The 20,760-nt window shown below is 37.9% G+C and overlaps 1 protein-coding gene across 1 annotated transcript in view; it reads left to right on the forward strand.

Annotated features, from left to right (window-relative positions):
- The first annotated feature begins 295 nt into the window (after positions 1–295).
- Positions 296–20,760, forward strand: part of NOL10 (nucleolar protein 10) — an 85,805-nt gene continuing 65,340 nt past the window's right edge. Inside the window, exons 1-12 of the mRNA XM_010982697.3 lie at positions 296–463; positions 2,505–2,550; positions 4,612–4,710; positions 7,146–7,223; positions 8,434–8,471; positions 9,756–9,892; positions 10,626–10,691; positions 12,146–12,206; positions 14,099–14,184; positions 15,507–15,585; positions 16,825–16,974; positions 19,843–19,909. Of these exons, the coding sequence (XP_010980999.1) occupies positions 398–463; positions 2,505–2,550; positions 4,612–4,710; positions 7,146–7,223; positions 8,434–8,471; positions 9,756–9,892; positions 10,626–10,691; positions 12,146–12,206; positions 14,099–14,184; positions 15,507–15,585; positions 16,825–16,974; positions 19,843–19,909 (973 nt within the window). The 5' untranslated portion in view covers positions 296–397. The remainder of the gene's footprint in view (positions 464–2,504; positions 2,551–4,611; positions 4,711–7,145; positions 7,224–8,433; positions 8,472–9,755; positions 9,893–10,625; positions 10,692–12,145; positions 12,207–14,098; positions 14,185–15,506; positions 15,586–16,824; positions 16,975–19,842; positions 19,910–20,760) is intronic.

Genomic DNA, 20,760 nt, shown 5'->3' on the forward strand with positions numbered 1-20,760 from the left:
GCTCCCAAGGACCTGGTTCAGCTCATCCAACACCGCCCTCCCTGGGTCGGGAGCCTTTCCGTCCGAACGACCCAGGCACCGGACCTAAGGGCTTCCTGACCCTCCCTGTTGAGAAGAGGGAGAGAAGTTTTTGGCCCTCCTCCATATTAAGGTGGCCCCCCGGCCTCTCTACCTCCCTGAGCCTCAAAGGCTTTCCTTCCAACCGCTGCTCTTCCCTAGCTCAGCCACTTTCCCTCTTCCGGGACCGGCGCTTTTCCCGCGCCCGGAAGTGCGTCATCAATCTGCGCCCCACGCCGCCGCGGCGCCCATGGAAGTGCTTGGTTTCTGATGCTGGCGTGCGCTGCGGGGAGAGGGTCCTGGACTGAAGCAGGGGTCTCCGACCTTCGGCGCCGCCGCCATGCAGGTCTCCAGCCTCAACGAGGTTAAGATTTACAGTCTCAGCTGCGGCAAGTCCCTTCCCGAGGTGAGTCCTTCTCCTCGCCGGGCAACCGCCCCTCTCCTCGGCCCTGTCCCGGGCTTGTTTCAACTGGGCCCGCGCCGGCCTCAGACTTGGGGAGGCCCGCAGGCGAGTGACGGTGCCCGGCGGAGCTGGTCGGTGCTGGGAGACGAGGACATTTCTGTCACCGCGGCAGAAGCTAGGCCGAGGGGGTGACCAGAGTCTATGAACTTTGCTTGAACTTTTTTTGGCTAAGTTTCTCTAGAAGAGAAGAGGTGTTCCTTTGGGTCTTTATGGATGTTCACAGCTACTGCCACACCGAGGAGGAAAACGTGGACAGATTGGATGGCAGATATTTATCTCCCGTTTTAATGCCCCCTTATCAGCTGTTTATTGAATTCCTGTTATATGCTAATTTCTGGAAATACAGCAGTGAAGAGAAATGCGTACTTTGAGTCTGCTGAATTTATGGTGTAGACGGCAGTATTTTTGAACCTTGCTGAACTTAACTTGATTTCGTGGAGTCTTAGGACGTCAGAATTGGAAGATGCTTGGAAAATCACTGATTCTCTTCCAATCTTTTCATGTTTAAAGTATGCAAAGGATCCAGCGAGGGGAAGGGTGACTTGTCCACTGTCAGACACATAGGCTCTGAAGCTTGGATTTTATTTCTTATTAACGACAGTCAGTCAGGCCACTCTCGAAGCACTGCCATTGAGAGGAAACTTTGCGGAAGCTCATTTACGTTTTGAGACTACCTGAGAGATCGTTGATTTAAAACATGCCGCTTTCTTGCATGCTGGTGTGGGTCTGAGTCCTGCTCTAGGGAATCAGAATAAATGTAACTCTTCCTTGTGTCTGACTCTAAAAAGCTTTGGAGCCATGATTAAGTTCTTCTCAGAATTCAATTTAGGCAACTCCTTGTTCTCCAGCTGTTTGTCACACAACAGGATCTTTCTCATTTTAGTACTTTCATGCTGCGCATTTGCTGAGAAGTGAATGCACGCAGGCAGCCGGTTCTGTGTTGGATAGATGATGAACATGTCAGATAAGGGTCCCTGTTGGGGAAAAGAATAATAAATAAGCAAGTAGAAGAACTTCGGATACCGATAAGTGCTTTGAGTGCCAAGTGTCTATGAGAGCTGTTGTGGATGAAGTGTTCAGAGAAAGTGTTTGGACTGAAGCCTTCAGGGAAGGCCTCTCTACCAGAGGTGACATTTGAGCAGAAACTTGGATGATGACAAGGAGCCAGTCATGTGAAGATACAGGGAAAGGAAGAGTTTCAGTGCTGAGAGAACAGAAAGTGTAAATGGCCCACAGTGGGAATGCACTTGGCACACTGGAGAAACAGAAGAGGCATGGTTGTAGCAATGATGTGCTCAGATGCCAGGAGCACCCACCCCTCTCCGTTGTGGCAACAAAATATGTATTTAAGAATTGCCAGGTGCCCTTTGGGGGCAAAATTGAGGTTGAGAATCCTTGCTTTAAGGTAATCATAGTTGTTTAGTGCTTCATCATTGGCACCTGTTCAGGCAGTGGACTTCCTGCTAGCTAAAATGAGGTAATTACAGAACAAAATCTGGTATCAGTGAATATGACTTTTAAAAGTTTCATTTTTTTTATTATCAAGTGTCAGCTATTTGGTTAGTTATTTATCTAGTTCTATTTTTTGTAAAAAATATATTTTTAAAGAAACTTTCTCCATTTAATGTTTTGCTTTTTAAAGTTTCAGTTAAATACAGTTGTTACATCTATTAATTATAACCCATAATATTTGAGGCTTACTGCTTTCCCTTAGATTGATCAGATGAACTAGTTTTCTCTCGTGCAAAACATAATAGTTCTAAAAATTTATTGTCTAGTATATATAAATATATACCAAAAAAAATCCGTATACCAGGATACATTAACAGTAGGATTAGGATTATATAGAGAGTATTTTCATTTTCTATGCTGTATATTCCTGTAAGGTTTCAATTTTTTTAATATAAGCATGTGTTATTTTTGTAAGCAGAAAAACAGTGCGAGTAAATATGTTTGAAAATAAAGTCTCTTCATTTTCCTTAAGTGGCTTTCTGACAGGAAGAAGAGAGCCCTGCAGAAGAAAGATGTTGGTGAGTATTATTTTTTTCATTTCAGCTACGTTTGTGGTCTATATTATACTGCTTTTAACTCATTTATTGTTACCATATTTAGTGAAAGCTTACAAAGATGCAGTGGAATTAATATAGTAGAAAATAAACTTTTGCTCTTTTCCTTCTCAGGAAATGTTCTGTTGTGGTTTATACAGTCCTGTGGGTGTAGTGTTTAATTTTACCTACTTACATAAAGGTAATAGTGGCCTGTTACTGTTTCATGGATAATAGCAGAAAACTTAAGACTCACGGGTCAGAGACAGGGACTGCATTACATGCACAGCAAATGGCATGAGTCCCAGCATTCTTCTCTTAGCTCCCCTTGCCCTGAGTTCCATGGCAGTACTCGGTGTGGCCCAGGTGGATGCCCTGCATGCAGTGGGCTTGTGTTGCAACTGAGTACCACTGAACTCGGGAAGTCACTGCCTTTAAAGCAAGCAGTAAGCAGGCCTGGTTTTTGTCTAGAGGAGGCTCACCTGTCAAGGTTCCCAGCTGCATAAATTACCCTGAGAAATGGTCAGGTTAGGGAGTAGCCAGGACTTGCAGTCTTGCTGTACCTAGCGAGATGTGCCGGAATGCAAGAGGTCCTAGAAGGACTGTCTCTCTTAATGGTTCCATACTTGCTTTGTTTCCTAGTGTATCAAAATCTTTGTCCATTTGTTAAATCTACTTGTCAGTTTTTGAGATATAGAGACAATGAACATTTTCTTTCTGAACAAAGTAATTTTACATAGAAGACATGTGAACATGAACAAAAGAAGATCATTGTAGAAGATTTTGATTCTTTAAGTTATGATAGCAAGGAAGATAGGTTTGTAAGATTAGTTTTTAACTTAAATCATTTTGGACAAATTTCATTCAACTTTCTCTATTACAATTTGTCATATATGAAAGCTGACTTAGCTTCCCATATATTTTGTCCAAATTATTTTCTAAAAATCAAAGACCTTAGATATTAAAGAAGCGTCTGGATGTGAGATAAATACCCCAAAGCAAACATCTTGGAAAAGTCTGCTTTATATAGTAGTAAAATTAGATAATTAAAACTTTAAATTGAAGGAAAACACTTGTTTTAGCAGTGCTTACTCATTTTGATTTCTACTGATTCTCTCATTCTACTTCAGTGTTCTAGTGTGAGAAAACAGATTCAGATTATTTGATGGAAAAAATTAATCACTGACTGTTCTAACCCATCTCAAAATTGTCATGTCTTCCAAATTGAGTAGGCCATTCCTGCTCAATTGGTTTGAATCTTAACGGATTGAATGAACAAGGCAATAATGTGTCATAGAGTGATAAACAGCCCTTGCAATGGGCACATTGTTAGAATAGAAACCAGCAAGAACCTGCACTTTCTTGTTGCAGGGAACCAGTTTTTGTGAGAGTACGTTGTGGTGTTTTGATCCCAGACAGATTGTTCCAAGTCTTCTTCTAGCCTGGATCCTCTTGGCTGCAGATCAGTGCTGCCAAAATGAGGCAGAAGTCAGCTTGGTAGCAGTTGCTTATATAAACTTAAGATTTTAAAGGTTTAAACTTCTTTTTTTTTTTTTTTTAATTTTTAATGATGGTGCTGGGGGTTGAACCCACGACCTTGTGCATGTTAGGCATGCACTCTACCACTGAACTATACCCTCTCCCCTCCAAAACTTGTTATTATTTAGGAGAAAAAAGTGATAAAGATTTTTGTCTTAGACATAATTGGATAACAATAGTGGTTTAATGTTTATTCTGGTCTCTCTTTATCCAGGGCTTAAAACTGGATGTTTGATGCACTTCTATGGGCATTTGTTTTTTCAGTTAAAGATGATACTTTTTCCTTTTTGAAAAGTAAAAAGTAAAATAGTTTAGAAAAATAATGTATGAGCTAAGAGAAAACGTCACTGTGTAGTGAGCGGGGCTGTGTTGTGTGCTTTCCCAAGGCTTGGAAGCACTGGGACATTGTTGACCTGTTTGTAGTGACTGCTCTGAATACTTCGTCTTCCTGTGATACAGAATAAGCACCTGATAGTTAAACCAGTTACTTATTTTCTTTCTTTGTAGATGTCCGTAGAAGAATTGAACTTATTCAGGATTTTGAAATGCCTACTGTTTGTACCACTATTAAGGTGTCAAAAGATGGACAGTATATTTTAGCCACTGGTAAGCATCTTTTTGATTATGATTTACATACATTTCATAGCAGGAAATGCTGTGGTGGGAAAGATCATTTTTTAAAAATTACCCTAATGTTTGATTATTAACATTTTTTAAACATGTGGAAATATTGAAAAAATTGTAGAGTGAAAGACCATTTACTTACCTCCTAGATTCTTCAGTAGTTTTCTGTATTTGCTTTATCATGTATCTGTCTATCCATCTCTCTGCCGTCCATCAATCCATTCTGGTTTTTTTGATGCATTTCAGAGTACATTGCAGATATTAGTGTATTTCACCCTGAAATACCTCAGCATGAACATCATTAACCAGAGTTTAGTATTTGTTTATGGTTCTTTTTTTTTATAAGATAAATTTACATACAGTGGAATGCACTGATTTAAAGTATTTCCTTTGATGAGTTTGAACAAATGCATCCACTTGTGTAGCCCAAACCCCTCCAGAATGCAAAACATTCCTTTCACCCAGAAATCTCCTTCATGCCCCTCACAGTCAGTCCCTGCTCACACCCATACATAGCCAGCCACTGCGGCGATTTATTTTTTCACTACAGATAAGTGTAGCTGGTTTTAGAACTTTATGTAAATGCAGTCACACACTATGTATTCTTTTTGTATAAGACTTACTTCACTTAGGAGTTCGTGTTTGAGGTTCATTCATGTCCTTATATGTGTTAGTAGTTTGTTCTTTTTTTAAAATTACCAAATAGCGTTTCCTTACAGGAATATGCCACACTTTGTTTATTTAATGTTCATTTGATGAACATCTGGGCTGTCTTCCTATTCTGGCTGTTATTGGTAAGGCATTATGAACAATCTTGTACAAGTGTGTTTTGAGGACGTTGCTCTGTCATAGGGAAGGTGTATATTTAGTTTGATAACAAATTGCCAGATGTTTTTCCAAGGTGGTCAGATCATTTTATACTCCCACCAACAATGAATGAGAATTCCAGGAAAGGTCACTTTTATCATAATGATTTTCTCTATTGTGTACTAATATTTTTTGTATCACTAATATTTTATGTTAACAGTATTCATCTGCATCAGAAAGCCACAAAATATAGGGAACTTTTAATGTATTACAATTTAGAGCAGCATTTACTCAACCTTTTTTGGTTGTGATTTTGATACTTATATCCTGTGTATTGTCTACATACATTTTTTTTGCTGGCTTATCATTATCCATCTATATCTGTTTTCTAAGCACTTTCTTATTTGACGGAACTTTTATACATCAACTTGCCAGTCTCTTTTGTTCTGTGTCAGTGGTTGTCTCATTACTCACACTAGCACATTTCTTAGCCTCCAGTTTTATGTTCAGAATATAGATTATATATATAATATGTATATAATATAATTATATATTATATCTACTGTATATAGAATATATGTGTATATGTATACTGTATACTATTTTTAAATGAGATCTTGGGGCTTTGATCCATGGCAGTAAACATAGAACTTCTTCATTCCTTTCTTTTAAAAGTATGCTTTCTAGCTTTAAAGATCAGTCCTTTCCTGATTGCAAACAAGATAAACTTAAAAAAAAAATACAAACATTATAGAAATATGTAAGATAAAATGTGAAAGGCCCTAAGATTGCACTTCACTGCAATAAAAGAAGTCACTGCTTATTCCTTCGCTTTTTCTGTGCAGGGTATGAGCGTTGCCACTGCTGAGTCTGACAGACGTGGGGGCACATTAGAAGCAGTACTTTGCAGAGCTCACCCGTGCTCACTGCACTCAGTCTCCCTTTCACTTTGTAATACATTTTGGCAGCTTTCCGTATCAGTGGTTATAGGTCTGCGTCATCCTCTTTATGAGCTATAGAATGATTTACCATCATCCATTTAACCATTGCCCTATTAGTGGACATTTCATTAGCTTTCAGTTTTTGGCCATTTGTAAACAATACTGCAGTGAACATTCTTCATGTCTTTGGTACACTTGTGGGTGTGTTTCTGTAGAATAAATTTGTATAAGTTGAAATACAGGTTTAAGGTGTATAAACATCACATATTTAAAGAGATTGCCAGATTGTGTTCCAAAGAATTTTTAAAAATTTATACTAATCACCAGTGTATGAGAGTAGAACTTTTTTTTGCGCCTCCACCACAGTGCGGATATTAACCGTCTTTTCATCTTTGCCATTTGATGGACAAAAACTGTTTTATTGTTTTAATCTCCTTTGTTAAATTATTTGTGAAGATTATTAGTAATTTGTGTTTCATTTTCTATTACTTGCTTAGAAAAAGCATAAGAAAAACCTCTGGGGAGGGCTTCTTTTAAATTCTTTTTGTTCCATATGTGTATAATGAATCCTGCTCACCTCTAAACAAAAAGTATACTCAGCATATCGGCAGGGTGTTGATAGCGGAAAGTATGTTCTTTAGGTTTTACATCATGTAACTTTTTTTACAGGAACATATAAACCTCGGGTTCGATGTTATGACACCTATCAACTATCCTTGAAGTTTGAAAGGTGTTTAGATTCAGAAGGTAAGAGGTTAAATTCGAATTCATGAAAATAGTTTTTATATTTGATTGCTTCTCTGCTTTTTAAAATGTGAATAGGTTGTGTATTAGTTTTCTTTGATGTGTAACAAATTACCATAATGCTCAGGTTAAAAAAATCCATTTATTAGCTCATAGCTCTGTACGTGAAGTCCACCCAGGCTCTGCTGCATTCTGTGCTCAGGGCTGAACTCGAGGTGTCAGCCATTTGGGACTCTTCTAGGGCCCCTGGGCAGGTTCTTTTTTCAAGTTCAGATTGTTGGCAGAATGCAGAGTTTGTTGTGGTTGTCAGACTAGGGTCCTGTTTGCTGCTGACTGTCAGCCTGGGACCACCCAGCTTTAGAGGCTACCTGCCTTCCTCCTCACCTGGTGCCCTCCTCCTTCAAGCCAGCAACAGCTCACGGGATCCTTCTTGTGCTCTGAATCTCTCGGATTTTCCCTTCTCCCGCCAGCCAGAGAAAACTGCTTTTAAAAGGCTCATGTGATTATAAATCTCTCCTTTGCTGTATAATGTGATGTAATCACAGGAGTGGTGTCTCATCACATTTACCAGGTCCGCCCACACTCTCCAGAGAAGGGGACCGTACAAAGGGGAAGGTCAGTGGGAGTCATTCTTAGAATTGTGCCTGGCACAGGGAGCAGGTTGAAAGGGGGAGGCTCAGGTACTTTCAGGTGGCCTCACGTTTGAGATGGAGGGAAGAAGTTAATGGGATACGTGTCCTCCTAACTTGTTTCTCTCTTTCTAAAATCAGTACAGGCTCCATGTGCCGCTAATCGTAACTGTTTGCACTCTGCTTTTGTTTAACATGTATGTTATGAATTAGTAACTGTTTATCTTTTTTTAAAGCAATAATTTTTGTGTTTTTAATATCTGCTGTTTTACTTTGAACATCTCGGAAAAACTGTAGCAGAATTTAGAAGTCATTATGTTTTTTAAATTTATCTGTTATTTGCTTCAGAAACAATAATTGATCTATATTAAGAAATTATAAAACTTTCAATTTTCCGTTTGGTGTTTTGGGGACAATATCATTTGGCAATTTTTTCTTGTTTTATGTAGGGACAAAAAAGAAAGAAAAATCCAGCATTTGTACATAGTATTTGTGTTGAATTAGAATCTTTGCTTCAAGTCTGTGTTTTTATTAAAAACATGAATTGATAATTGTATTTTTTCTTACTGTTTCTTATTTTACAGTTGTCACCTTTGAAACTTTGTCTGATGACTATTCAAAGGTATGCTTTATCACATTGGTTTGTACTGCCATATGCTCAAGAAATGAATGAGTGGAATTTATTTTTATGATATGTATTTTTATGATGATCCCATTGTTAAAAATGACTGTATAGTGAAATAAAACCTATCATTTATTTTATGAATATATTTTTAGTTTGTCATATGTTTGTGATAATAGTGATAGATACAGCCTTTGGCCAGTCTAATATCAAAATAAATTTTCCATAGCATGTATGAATGAAGCCTTAATTATATTTTTAAGAATTGGTAGCAGTCATCTTTTTAGACCATCTTACATTCTAGATATGTGATTTTCACTATTGCATTTAAACTAGGGTTATTTGCCAGGATGCTTTCATTTTCTTATTCATATGTGAAAAGAAAAATAAAGTGTTGTATGCTTAATTTTCTTAACCCTGCAAATAAGTGGTTGTGGCATATTGTGAAACAGTTCGAGACACAGCTAATATATATACATTTTCTTTTCTTTCTGTTTTGGTGCCTTTAGTGTATCTTTCAACTCCTGTGGTAGTTTTCAACAGTTACAGGATTGTCTGTAAAGTGTCTTACCCAGTTTAAAATGAAAAATTTTTAGTGATGTCATACGTTATCTTGAAAGAGAACTGAATTTTCAGAGCTGACGTGCTTTATGTATTGTCTTCAATTCTGGAAGCTGTGGAGTACAGTTTATCCTTCTGCCTATTGTAACCGTTTATCATCTGTTTTGGGACATGTAATTTTATTATGTATTTTCTCTAGATATTGATAACTTTGCTTTTAAATACCGTTTGCAGATTTTCAGATACCTTTGTAATACATTAAAATCAAATTTATACAAGGTGTTTATCAAACCTTGTGTAATAATTGTGAGATTATTAAAATGTGCTCTTAAGTAAATAGAAAATTACTCATTGAAGTTTCTGAGCAGTGCCCTGCATTATAAAGTGCTTGTGCCAGACAAATGAAGGGCATTTGTTCTAAGTCTTTTTGGTTAGAAGGTAAGACTTGCAAAAAAAAAAAAAAAAAAAAAAAAACAGAACTACCTAGAATGCAGGAAGGTATTAAGTAAATAATGGAGAGGTTTGATTGTTAAACACATTCCTTAATCATGACGGTGAGTTGTATGTATCCACATGTGTGTTTATACAGAGAAAGAAGGAGGGTGAGAGAACAGAATTCTTCTTGCTTTGCCAGTTGTAATGATGATGATGATGATGATGATGATGAAATAAACACTTTACCTAGAATCCTAAGCAAACAAACTTTTCTTTTTTCATTTTCAGATTGTGTTCTTACATAATGATAGATACATTGAATTTCATTCACAATCAGGTTTCTACTATAAAACCAGAATACCAAAGTTCGGGAGAGATTTCTCTTACCATTATCCATCCTGTGACTTGTACTTTGTTGGCGCAAGGTATTGGTCTAATCACCCCTTGTTTTTTCCTTTCAACTTCCCCAAGCAACTTCTGTTTTTAAAATAGAGGAGAGGGATTAAGAGAAGAGTCAGACATTATTATCCCTGCCTTTTGGTTGCTCAAAGGATGTTGTTCCAAAGTGATTGGCTCATTTAGGAATTACATCATTGATTTATAATAGCGTGGTGGTATAAATCTGGAGAGACGTGGGTAACCTAATAGGGTAACGATGGTGTGAAGTCAGTATCTTAGCCTCATTGCGTGCATTTTAAAACTTTTTATTCTTAAATACTGCCTTCTTTATAAAAATAATACATACCCATTTTAGAAAATTGGGAAAAAATAAAGTATAAAGAGGAAAAGAATTACCCATGATTATGCCACACAGAGGAAACCCTTATTAATATTTTGTTATTTCCTTGTAGTCTTTTCTTATATACACTTATAGATACATTTTGGATCCTGTATTTTCTGTGTTGTTTGTAAATAATATTCTACTTAATTACTTCATAATATTTCCTTGGCACATGGGTGGTTTAAATCACTTTTATGCATGAATAGACTCATAAACAAGGAGATAATTTAATTTTAGGTTTAGAATGCATTCTTGTTACCAGTTTTACAAAGGGAAGTGATGCTTTTTGAGAGACACATATTTTGAAAAATTATATTTAGTTGAAGAAAAGTTCATTGTCATTTAATGGATTTTTAACTTTATTAATTGTTTTGCAGCTCTGAAGTTTATAGGTTAAACTTGGAGCAAGGACGGTACCTGAATCCTCTGCAAACTGATGCTGCGTGAGTATTTTGTTTTAAGAAAACTGCTGTGTTTATTTTGGCCAGGAGATGGAGCCAGATGCCCAAGCTGTTGTCAGATAATGTGCATTTCAGCAGAGCTCTGGGCAATTTAGGTAAAAGAGTAACATTGAATTTTTTCTTATACAAAAAATTCACTGAAAGACCTGGTGATGTCTTAAAATTTAAAACAGAAGTTTTTTTTTAGTATCTGTGAAAAATTTTAAACTCACCCCTAAAATTTAACTTGTTATTATTTTTTTGCAGTCTTCTTTAAATTTTCATTCATAATTTAGTTTTATGATATTTTCTTTAGTGGAGAAATTTTGAATTAACTTAAAGTACCATCTTTTAATTTTTTATATTTTTGCTAGTGGACATTTAAGGTTTTTTCGGGTTTTCCTTTTATCATATGTAATAGTCTATACTTTAGTTTTATTCAGAGAAATCCTTCAGGAATGGCTCTGTCATAGTATTATTGCTGAGTAATAGCAACAAGAGCAGTGGTTGTTGAAAGCACTTACTATGTGGCAGGTACTATTCAGTATTTTATATATATTAGCTCATTTTAATCTTAGAACAAGTTACAGTTGGTACTATTATTATCTCCATCTTACAGATAGGACAGCTGAGGCCCAGAGAGGGTGAGTAGCTTGTTCAGGGTCACACAGCTTATACAGAGTGGAAGCTAGGTTATTTCTCATCTGTGTATTTGAAGAGCTTGTTGGTTTTTCCTTGCTGCTTTGAAAGGGATTTTTAAAGATTGGAGGAATAGGTAGTGATAAAAATGAGGTAAAGTCTTGGTTTTTTTTGGTTTGTTTGTTTGTTTTTTCACGTTGGCTTGAAATACTGTCATTTTCTTTAAAAAAAAATGATAGTAACTTCATGATGCATCATTGAATAATAAAAAGTTAGCTGCTCTTTAGCTGCAGAATTTCCTATTTATAGTAACAGCTTTTATTTATTGAGTGTCTTGTAAACTTTAGATGCTGTGCTGAACATTTTGTAGTTTTTCCGTTTAATCCTCACAATGACCATATGAGGTTGGTAAAATACCACTCTGCAGAAAAAGAAAATGAGCTTAGGTCAGTGTACTTCCCTCAAGCTGGTCACGTCTCAAGACTGGTGTAGTGACAACCTGTGCTCTCTTTGTCTTGGGAGAAAATATATTGAGAAGTTTATTCTCATGGTGGTGGAATAGTATTTCTGAAGAAAGTCCTTCCTTGTCTCTTCCCCCCACAGATAGAGTGTTACCCTGCGGGCCCGAAGCTCCTGTGACTGTGTACCAGGCACTTAACCCTTTGATGCCTCTATGTTTTTCATAGGCTGATGAGTGAGACGGAATCTGCATGTCTTTCTCCACAGAACTGGGTTGACTGTTTCTTTAGAAAGTTTACTGAGTACCCCTCCCCCTAAAGTAGGTGCTGATCCTCTCCCTCATTGCTTTACTATTGTAGGGAGAATAATGTTTGTGACATAAATTCAGTGCATGGCTTATTTGCCACGGGAACAATAGAGGTAAGCATACATTGACTTTTTTTTTTTTTTTTTTTAATATTTGCTCTACATCTGATAACCAGTGCAGTTTTATTTAAAGACAGGGTTGCTTGGTTCCCAGGAGCAGGGTGCTGATGAAGCAACAAGTCTCTGGTTTGCTTTCCATGTGGTCCCACCGAGACGTGGCTGTTCGCCACTGCAGGCCGTGCCCCTTATGCTCCGGTTCGGCCTGCTTTGGCGCTGACCATCGGGAGCTGGGTGCGAAGTCGCTGCTGGATTGCCTGCTCCCGGGGGGGCAGCGTGACAGCCACCCTCGTTCATCCTTGGCCAGTACGTTGTGGAGTCCCAGCTCCCTGCTGCTTATTAGTTTTATGACTGAATTACTTTCGCTGAGGCTTATTTCTCTCACTGGTGAAATGGAGATCGTAACACTTAGCTTGCCAACTTTATAGAGGTGCGGGTGAGGGTCCCATGAAACAACCTGCATGAAAACATGACCAACTGTAGAGGTGTATAGGGTCGTGTTCTGCACATCCCGTATAGGAGCATTTAGTAAACATGCATTTTCCTTTTAAACTGCAGTACCTTTGAACCAGTGTCCTTCATGCTTGTCAACAGTTTTTCTAGATTTGCATGTTTTAATTACAACACTGTTAAATACTCATGGTAGAAAACAAAGGATAAATGTGTCAAAGAAAAAAAAACAAGAATAATTAAAAAAGTGCCCTAAGTGCCTTCCAGTCACCTAATCCTACAGCCAGAGGGAACTCTTGAATGGCTTGCAGTTTTCTCTCTTTCTTGTTTTTCTGTGTCTGATATGTTTTTTTAAAAGCTTTTCACAAAATTAAAATTATATTATACCGTGGTTCTTTTGCTTTTTTTGAAAAAATGGAATGGCATATAATGTACGTCTGTATACATTGGTACTTCTAATCACTACAAAGTTAAACTTATTTTTTTAAACTGATGGATAGGATCCCATTGTTTGAATGTACTGCAGTTTATTAAACTAGTCCATAAGGAGGAAGTTTAGGTTTTCTTTATTCAGATTGTTTTTATTTGGAAAGAGTAAGATTTGAAATGGGACATGAGGTTGATTTAATGGAAATGCATAAACCACGCTGACTGTGTTATAATACTGTCATGCCCAAGTCAGGCCATTGAAGCATTATCTTGCTAATTACTTCTCTTGGGATTACCAAGGGGAAATTTTAAAATAATTTTCTTGAAAAAAAATAGTTTTTTTATTGAATAGAGTCCCTAACAGAGCAAGCTGGGCTGTATACCAGGAAACACGCTCTGTAAGAAAAGTTCTGTTTGAAAAGGCGGCTCTTTTACCAGCTGTTTTAAGACCAGCCCTGAGACATGTGAGCCGGGGGCAGACCCCCCCAGCCCAAAGGCTGGGTTCCTGGAATTCCTTGATTATTAGGGGCTTGAAATTTGGTATGCACTGTCGGACCAGACTTTAAAACTTCATTTTTAATTAATTTTTATTTTATATGTTGGGTTTTGATTTCTTCTGTGACAGTTATTGTAATAAATATATTAAATATTTAATACTGATACAGTAATATTTGCTTATTTAAATTTTCCCAGTTATATCAAAATAGCTTTCATAACTCCTCCCTATTCCACCCCACCAGCCAAATCAAGGTCCAGTCAGGGGTGGTCCATCACATTTTAGCTGTTTTTTCTTAGCTATTCTTTTTTTCTTTTTTCTATTTTTAATTATAAAGGAAATGCAACTCATGATGAAACGTTCAGCAGTTCTAAAAAAGGGTATACGTAAAAAGTTAAATTCTTATTCCCCATGAGGTAATCAGTGTTAATAAGGCTTTTTTTGTTGTTGTTATTTGTCAAAAAAATTTTCTAGTAGCAGCTATTATTTAAAATTACTGGGTTTTTTAATTTAGGGTCGAGTAGAGTGCTGGGACCCGAGAACGCGCGGTAGAGTTGGCCTGCTAGACTGCGTGTTAAGTAGCGTCACAGCTGATTCAGAGTAAGTAGAATTGAATTTGCAGTTTAAATATTCGTCACCTTCTGATTTAAACAAATGTCTCACTACTAAACTAAAATCAATTGCTGAAGGATGAGACTCTCAAGACATATCTGTCTGAGATTGTGACTTTGTGATTGTTTTATGTAAAAATCCTTTCCTGTAAAAGCTCACTAAGTGGCTAAGCCAGTTGGAATTCCTTTCTGAAGTACTATGTAGAATGCCTTATTTATTTAGTTGCCGTGTCATTTTGTTAAAACAAACACACTGCAGGAACTTTTATTTCCAATTCTGTAGGATCTGGTGATGGAACCAGAAGTCCACCACTCCAGTTAACAGGCAGAAATACATGCTTTGAATTTTGAGGTGGAGGGAAGCAATGTTTTTTGATATTTTTTTTTGTTCCTGTTTGCTCATACCTACATTTAAAACAATTGGAAAAGTAATTCACATTTGAGGGATGAAAACGTCTAGATGCTTGAATTAAGTAAGACGTGTAAGCGCCTCTCCTTTCTCCACTCACCAGAGTATAGTAACTCTTGCACCTATGGTACATATGTTTTCGGATATTTTTATATTTTCGTATTAGTACAAATACGGATTTATCACTGTCTTGTCGGGTCCTTGGCATAGGATTAGTTGCTGTAATCAGCTCAGGAATGCCTTTTCTCTGGGGTCTTGATAGTCAGGGAAGTGTCATTTTACTAGTATGAAATCAGGACTGTTGTCCACTTCTGACTTGTCGTGCAGGACCCTGTCCACTGCAGAGCATTACTTTTGGTGCTGATACTCTTGGTTACTGAGTCAGAAGCATATTCCAAATGCATAGCCATGAACATCCATCATTCTGTTACGTTTAGAGGTTCTAGCTCCCCATTGGGGACTAGTTTTTATTTCAGCTTGACATAGCTGACTTTAGAAATGAAAATGGATATACCCATGCCCGAACATAAAATTATTTCCTCTTAAGCAAAAAAGGAGATGTTTCTGTAAATACCTTATCCTGGCTTAATCACAATGAAAGATATTGTCATAGTGATCCTTTCCCATTGGTTTTATATTTTCAGAAACTTTTTTTTTATTTGTAGCTGCTTTGAGAATACTTCTTACAGTTTTTAAAGACGATCATATACAGATTTTAAAGGTAGTTTGTATTTATAAGTAATGGTAATTTTTTATTTTAAGAAATTTCGGGTATAATTACCTTTCAAACGGAAGACTAGAAATGTGATTTTCCCCATTATAACTGAAGAGTAATAACGAATTTGCTACTTGGAAGGAGGTTTGGCCACATATGCATGGAACACAAATATTTTGCTTCGCAGGATCAACAGTTTACCAACGATCTCTGCTTTGAAGTTTAACGGTGCCTTGACCATGGCGGTTGGCACATCCACGGGGCAGGTAAATATGTTTAAGTTGGAAACTTCACACTTAAGTTACTATTTCAGAGGCATGTATGTATCATGGGAAGCATCCACATATCTGTTCACTGTGGAAACAGAAAATGAGGCATTATTGTTTTGGCTGGAGTAGAGCGGGTACTTCAGAATACTGTGTTCTTTCAGTACCTTGAGAAATCTGGTTCTGGCCTGATGGTTGGTCTGAGAGGCTCTCAAGCTGGAGCTGCAGTGGGATATGCCTTAAGTGTTCTCTTGAGTGTGGTCTGGAACAGAGTTTCCTGGAGTGTGTGGAACAGAGAGAGTTCTATGGTCAAACAAGTTTGGAATTCTGTCAGATTCCTGTCCTTCGAGATTTACAGTGCATTTAAATATATATTGAAGGCTCTGAGAATTCCTGTAGACAGGAAACGTGTTCAATAAGTATTTCCGAAACTTATTTATCGAAGGGACCTTTGTTTTCACCTGCTACTCACTATTCAGCACATCCTATACAGTGAGCGGTCAGTGGACCATACCTCAGCATTTGCATCTTCAGCATCTAAGGAGTCAAATGAAATAGCTTCAGAGATTTAATTTCACCGTTTCCCTCCCCTTCACGGCAGAGCCCACACACCTGTAAGTTTGTTCTGACCTCAGCACAGGTGTGAGCCCTGCTTCCAGTAGAGTTGCTACCTCTGTCATCCAGGGTCTAGAGAGGATCTGTCACCTGGGACTAAGTTCCAGCTTCACCAGGCCCCTTGCCTGTCGTAACAGGGCTCGGAAGAGACCTCTCCCCCCCCCCCCCCCCCCAAAGTCAGAGCCTTGCCTCCACCATCTGTCTTGAATCTGCCAGGACTGCCTTCATTCTTGCTTCTGTCAGTAGCTGTGACAGTGCCTGGTACATAGGAGGCCCTCAAGGTGTATGTTTGTTGAATTCACAAATGATACAAATTCTTGTGGACTTTCCCTTTTGGTTCCTTTCTTAGTGTATCTAAGTAGTTCTCAATCTTAGTGTGCCTAGAAATTACTCTCAGGGTTCAATTCATAAAACCATGTATTGTGAGTGTAATTTAAGAGATTTTTCTGGAGTATTTTTGCTGTTTGACTTTAGAATTTTTGTACCCTGAGTAAAGGTGTTCATTGTGTTAATAAAAAGGTAATGAAACATATGGCAGCCATTATTCTAAGTTTTAAAAGTTTCTTTTTAAGATAAAATATTTAGTTTGCTTAAACAGAAATAACTCTTTTTTTCCCCCTTTAGGTTTTATTGTATGATCTTCGGTCTGATAAGCCATTGCTAGTTAAGGACCACCAGTATGGGCTGCCCATTAAGTCAATTCATTTCCAGGATTCCTTAGATTTGATTTTGTCTGCTGACTCCAGAATTGTCAAAATGTGGAATAAGAACTCAGTATGTATTTTTTGTTGTTGTTAAAATTACTTATTTGCATATTTTCCTAATTTTTTTTCTTTTTTTTTAATTGAAGAATAGTCAGTTTACAATGTGTCAATTTCTGGTGTACATCATAAAGTTTCAGTCACCCAAATACATGCATATATTTGTTTTCATATTCTTTTTATTCTAGGTTACTGCAAGATATTAAATAGAGCCCCCTCTGCTCTACAGAAAAAAAACTTGTTTATCTGCCTAATGTTTCTTTTCTTTCTGTTGCCTTTTTTGAATTATGTGGGTTCTTGAGAAAGAAATACTGGGTATCCATTTGGGAACTTAGTTGGAAGTTAGTTACTTCAGGATAGATGATACTCATATTCAAAGTAGTCAGGATTGTTTTCTTCCTGTTAAGACATTTTCCTGATTTGCTAAAACTGACATTCACTTTGACATGTTCAGTTAAGTAAGAAAGTAAATCATTGTTTAAAAAATTGATCTGTAAGAAACCCCTAGACCTTGAGGCTCTCTTACAACCTTAGGAAAGTTTTATGAGCCACTGCTGTTTCCATATCGGTATTATTATACACCTCAATTTCACACCCTTTCCCCATCGCAAACAATTAGATTTTAGATATGATACCTTTACAATAATTTAGTGTTTTTCTTAAAAACAATATTTTTTTAAGAGTAATTGATATTCTCTCCCCTTATGAAGTGTCCTTGAAAAAAGTAACAAAACCCTGTGCTGCTGACTTAATCTGCCTCTGCTTTTCCTTTTTCATTTTGAAACCTAAGTATTTTGAGAGAATAGTAAAAGGTTATTTCATCAACTGGGAAAAAATTCTTTCAGTGTAGCAGTTGCTTTTAAGAGTCTTTGCATTTGTTGATTACAAACTTAGCATCCTTAGTCAAAAAGTGTCACTTTTTAATATTCACTTTTGAGATGAAGGGGGTGGGGCGTCCAGCAGCCTCAGCACTGGTCACCAGAGGGTGAGCGTCAGTCTTGCCCGGGGGTGGGGAGGTAGGGGGTAGGCTCCTGTGCTCAGGGTGGAGATGCTGCCAGCAGCCCCGTCACGGGTCGACTGCTGATCAGAATCCCTGGCTGCTTGGACCATTACTTTTTTTTTTTTTTTTTTAACATTTTTGTTGAGTTATAGTCATTTTACAGTGCTGGTTCAAATTCCAGTGTAGAGCATAATTTTTCAGTTATACATGAACATACATATATTCATTGTCACTTTTCTTTTTTGCTGTGAGCTACCACAAGATCTTTGGACCATTACTTTTGTTTTTAATTTTCATTTTGTTAACTCTCTAAGTATTACCCTTACTTCATGCCCTGTCCTTTTCCCTCTGGATCTGTTGTGGAGATTCAGAGTTGTCCTTGGGGTGTGTGCTGTCTCTCAAGCCCTGTTCCCTTCATAGCTCCTGTGACAGTTTGTTAGGGAGCAGAGGGAGGGCTCTCACCTTTCCTCAGTTCTTGGAAGAATTACCCTGATGATCAGTCGCCCAGGAACTGACGTTGCTCCTTTGAGCTGGGAGGGTTCTGAGGACTTTCTTAAGAAGATTCATGTGTCTTAGGCTCAAATTTTCTCAGCTGTTTTCTGATAATCCTAACTAATGTAATTTAAAACTATTTTTTGTAATACTACAAATAAAGACATTTTGTTTTTGAGAGTTCATAACATACTAATAAAGTAGAAGTTGTCCTTGACCTGCCTTCCATCCTGCCCAGAGGTCGTGACTTATCAGTGTGGATGTATCCTCCCAAGCCCTCTACCTGCTGTGTAGTTTTCCATAACGTGGATTTCTGTGAACTGTGGCACCTTTTCTTTTTTCTTCCATGCTGTTTTTATTATTTCCTTTTCCCCTTCCTTTCTTTTCCCTCTTCCATTTTTTGTTTCAATGAGAACTTGAGTTGAGAAGGAGGTAGCTGTGTGAGTTGCAGTGTTTGTTGTAAATTAGAATCTGCCTGCTGTTTTTCATTGAGCATGAAATTCGTTTTTTTATCTATTCCCCTCCTTTACCATGGAGCCTGTAATAATGAGGAGCCTCTAATAAGTGCAAGACCTGGCAGACATTTTCAGCATGAGTTCTTGAAATCATGTTGTAGTTGCCACAGTAAGTTGCATTTTGGCGTTGTTGTAATGACTAAATACGCCCTTCTGACCAACACCCAGATTACTTGGTTTTGCTTGACTTCCTTCCCATGTTTATCTTTCTCATGACCTTTTCCCATTTCCCTCTTCTCATCTTCTTTTTTATTTTACTTAACTTCTCTTAATTTTTAAAAATATAGCCCACTTCCCCCCACATTTAAAGCAAAAATATGTTAGCCTCCGCTGTGTAACAACTAACACTTTTCCTGTATTTGTAGGACTTTGTTTTCTATGTTCGTTATCTTATTTGCTCCCTCAGATCCTCGCGACCTAGGGATGGTGGATACGGTCTTCATCTTACCGTGCTGAGCATCTTTTTTGGTTTCTTTGAGGACAAGTTTAACTAGAATGTATTTTCCAGATTGTGAGAATTTTTTTAAGTTGATGTACAACTTTACTTTAAACTTTACCCTTTCCACTTGTGTAGACACTATTGTTAAAAGTTGGTATTTATTTTTTTTTGGGTAAGTCACCTTTCCCCCTTGAGCCTCAGTTTCTTTGTCTCTAAAACAGAGAATTTAATAAACTGATAAAACGAATTCCCTTAAGAATCTTTTTAGATTCTATGATTTCAGTTGGGTAATTTTATTTTTTCACATAAGCGGGATGTAGTGGCGTTATGCCTCCAGTTTATTGTCTGTGTATCACATTGCTGAAAGTTGTCTTCCTTCAACTGTTCTTTTTTTCCTTTAACTATTTTAATAATTCCTTTCGCTTACTGTTTTAGGGAAAAATATTTACTTCCTTGGAGCCAGAACATGACATTAATGACGTCTGCCTTTACCCCAACTCAGGTATGCAGTGCATAGCAACGGGCCATTCAGTGATATAAATCTGCAATACACTTTACTGGGTCTTAAACTCATTTTATTTCTTAAGATGGGTTTTGACTTGGTTAGGACAATTCTTGGATATTGTATTTATTTGAAAAATTAAGAACAGGAAGTGGTGTGGATGATTCAGAAAATGACACTCTCAGTGACTCAGTCGTCAGCCTGCCTAGCAATTAGTAGAAGCTGGTTAGAGTCTGTGGGTCGGTGGCAGGTGAGGTGCTATTTTGGTGTGCACTTTAGCTCTTTTACATGATTAGTAATTGTGAGTGGAAGTTGACGTTAGGGATTTGGAGAAGGCTGGAGTTGCCTGATGATACACAAGGCGTAATATGAAGCCACGGGTTTGGTGTATTCTATGTTGTATGCTGTTCAATAAATTACATGGCAGGTTTCAGGGTTTAACGATACCTTCCAGGCAAGTCCGTACAGAATTTGGGGGGATAAGAGAAAATGAGGACAGTTTCCACTCTTAGGCAGAGTTGTACTCTGAGTACAGATGAGCACGGATAATTTTGATAGACGGACACAAGGCAAAGCAAGGAAAGCTCTATCATGTTCGTACGCACAGAACTGAGATGCATGAGAGAGAGACGGAGGGGGTTCAGCCAAAGCCATGAGAGGTGAGCGTAGAGGAGGCCTGGGTTTGCCCTGGGTTTGGAGCGCCAGGTGAGATGTAGTCAGTGGAGTTGGGAGTGGTCCACGTGAGGGAACAGTGTGAGAAGGATGGGACAGGATGCAGCGCCATACATGGGGCTCGTTTGAGGGAGCAGAAGAGCCTCGTGTGCCAGTGCCAGGGTGGCTCTGGGAGGAGT

This window comes from Camelus dromedarius, chromosome 15 (assembly GCF_036321535.1).
Source record: "Camelus dromedarius isolate mCamDro1 chromosome 15, mCamDro1.pat, whole genome shotgun sequence".
In the NCBI taxonomy this organism is placed as follows: domain Eukaryota; kingdom Metazoa; phylum Chordata; class Mammalia; order Artiodactyla; family Camelidae; genus Camelus; species Camelus dromedarius.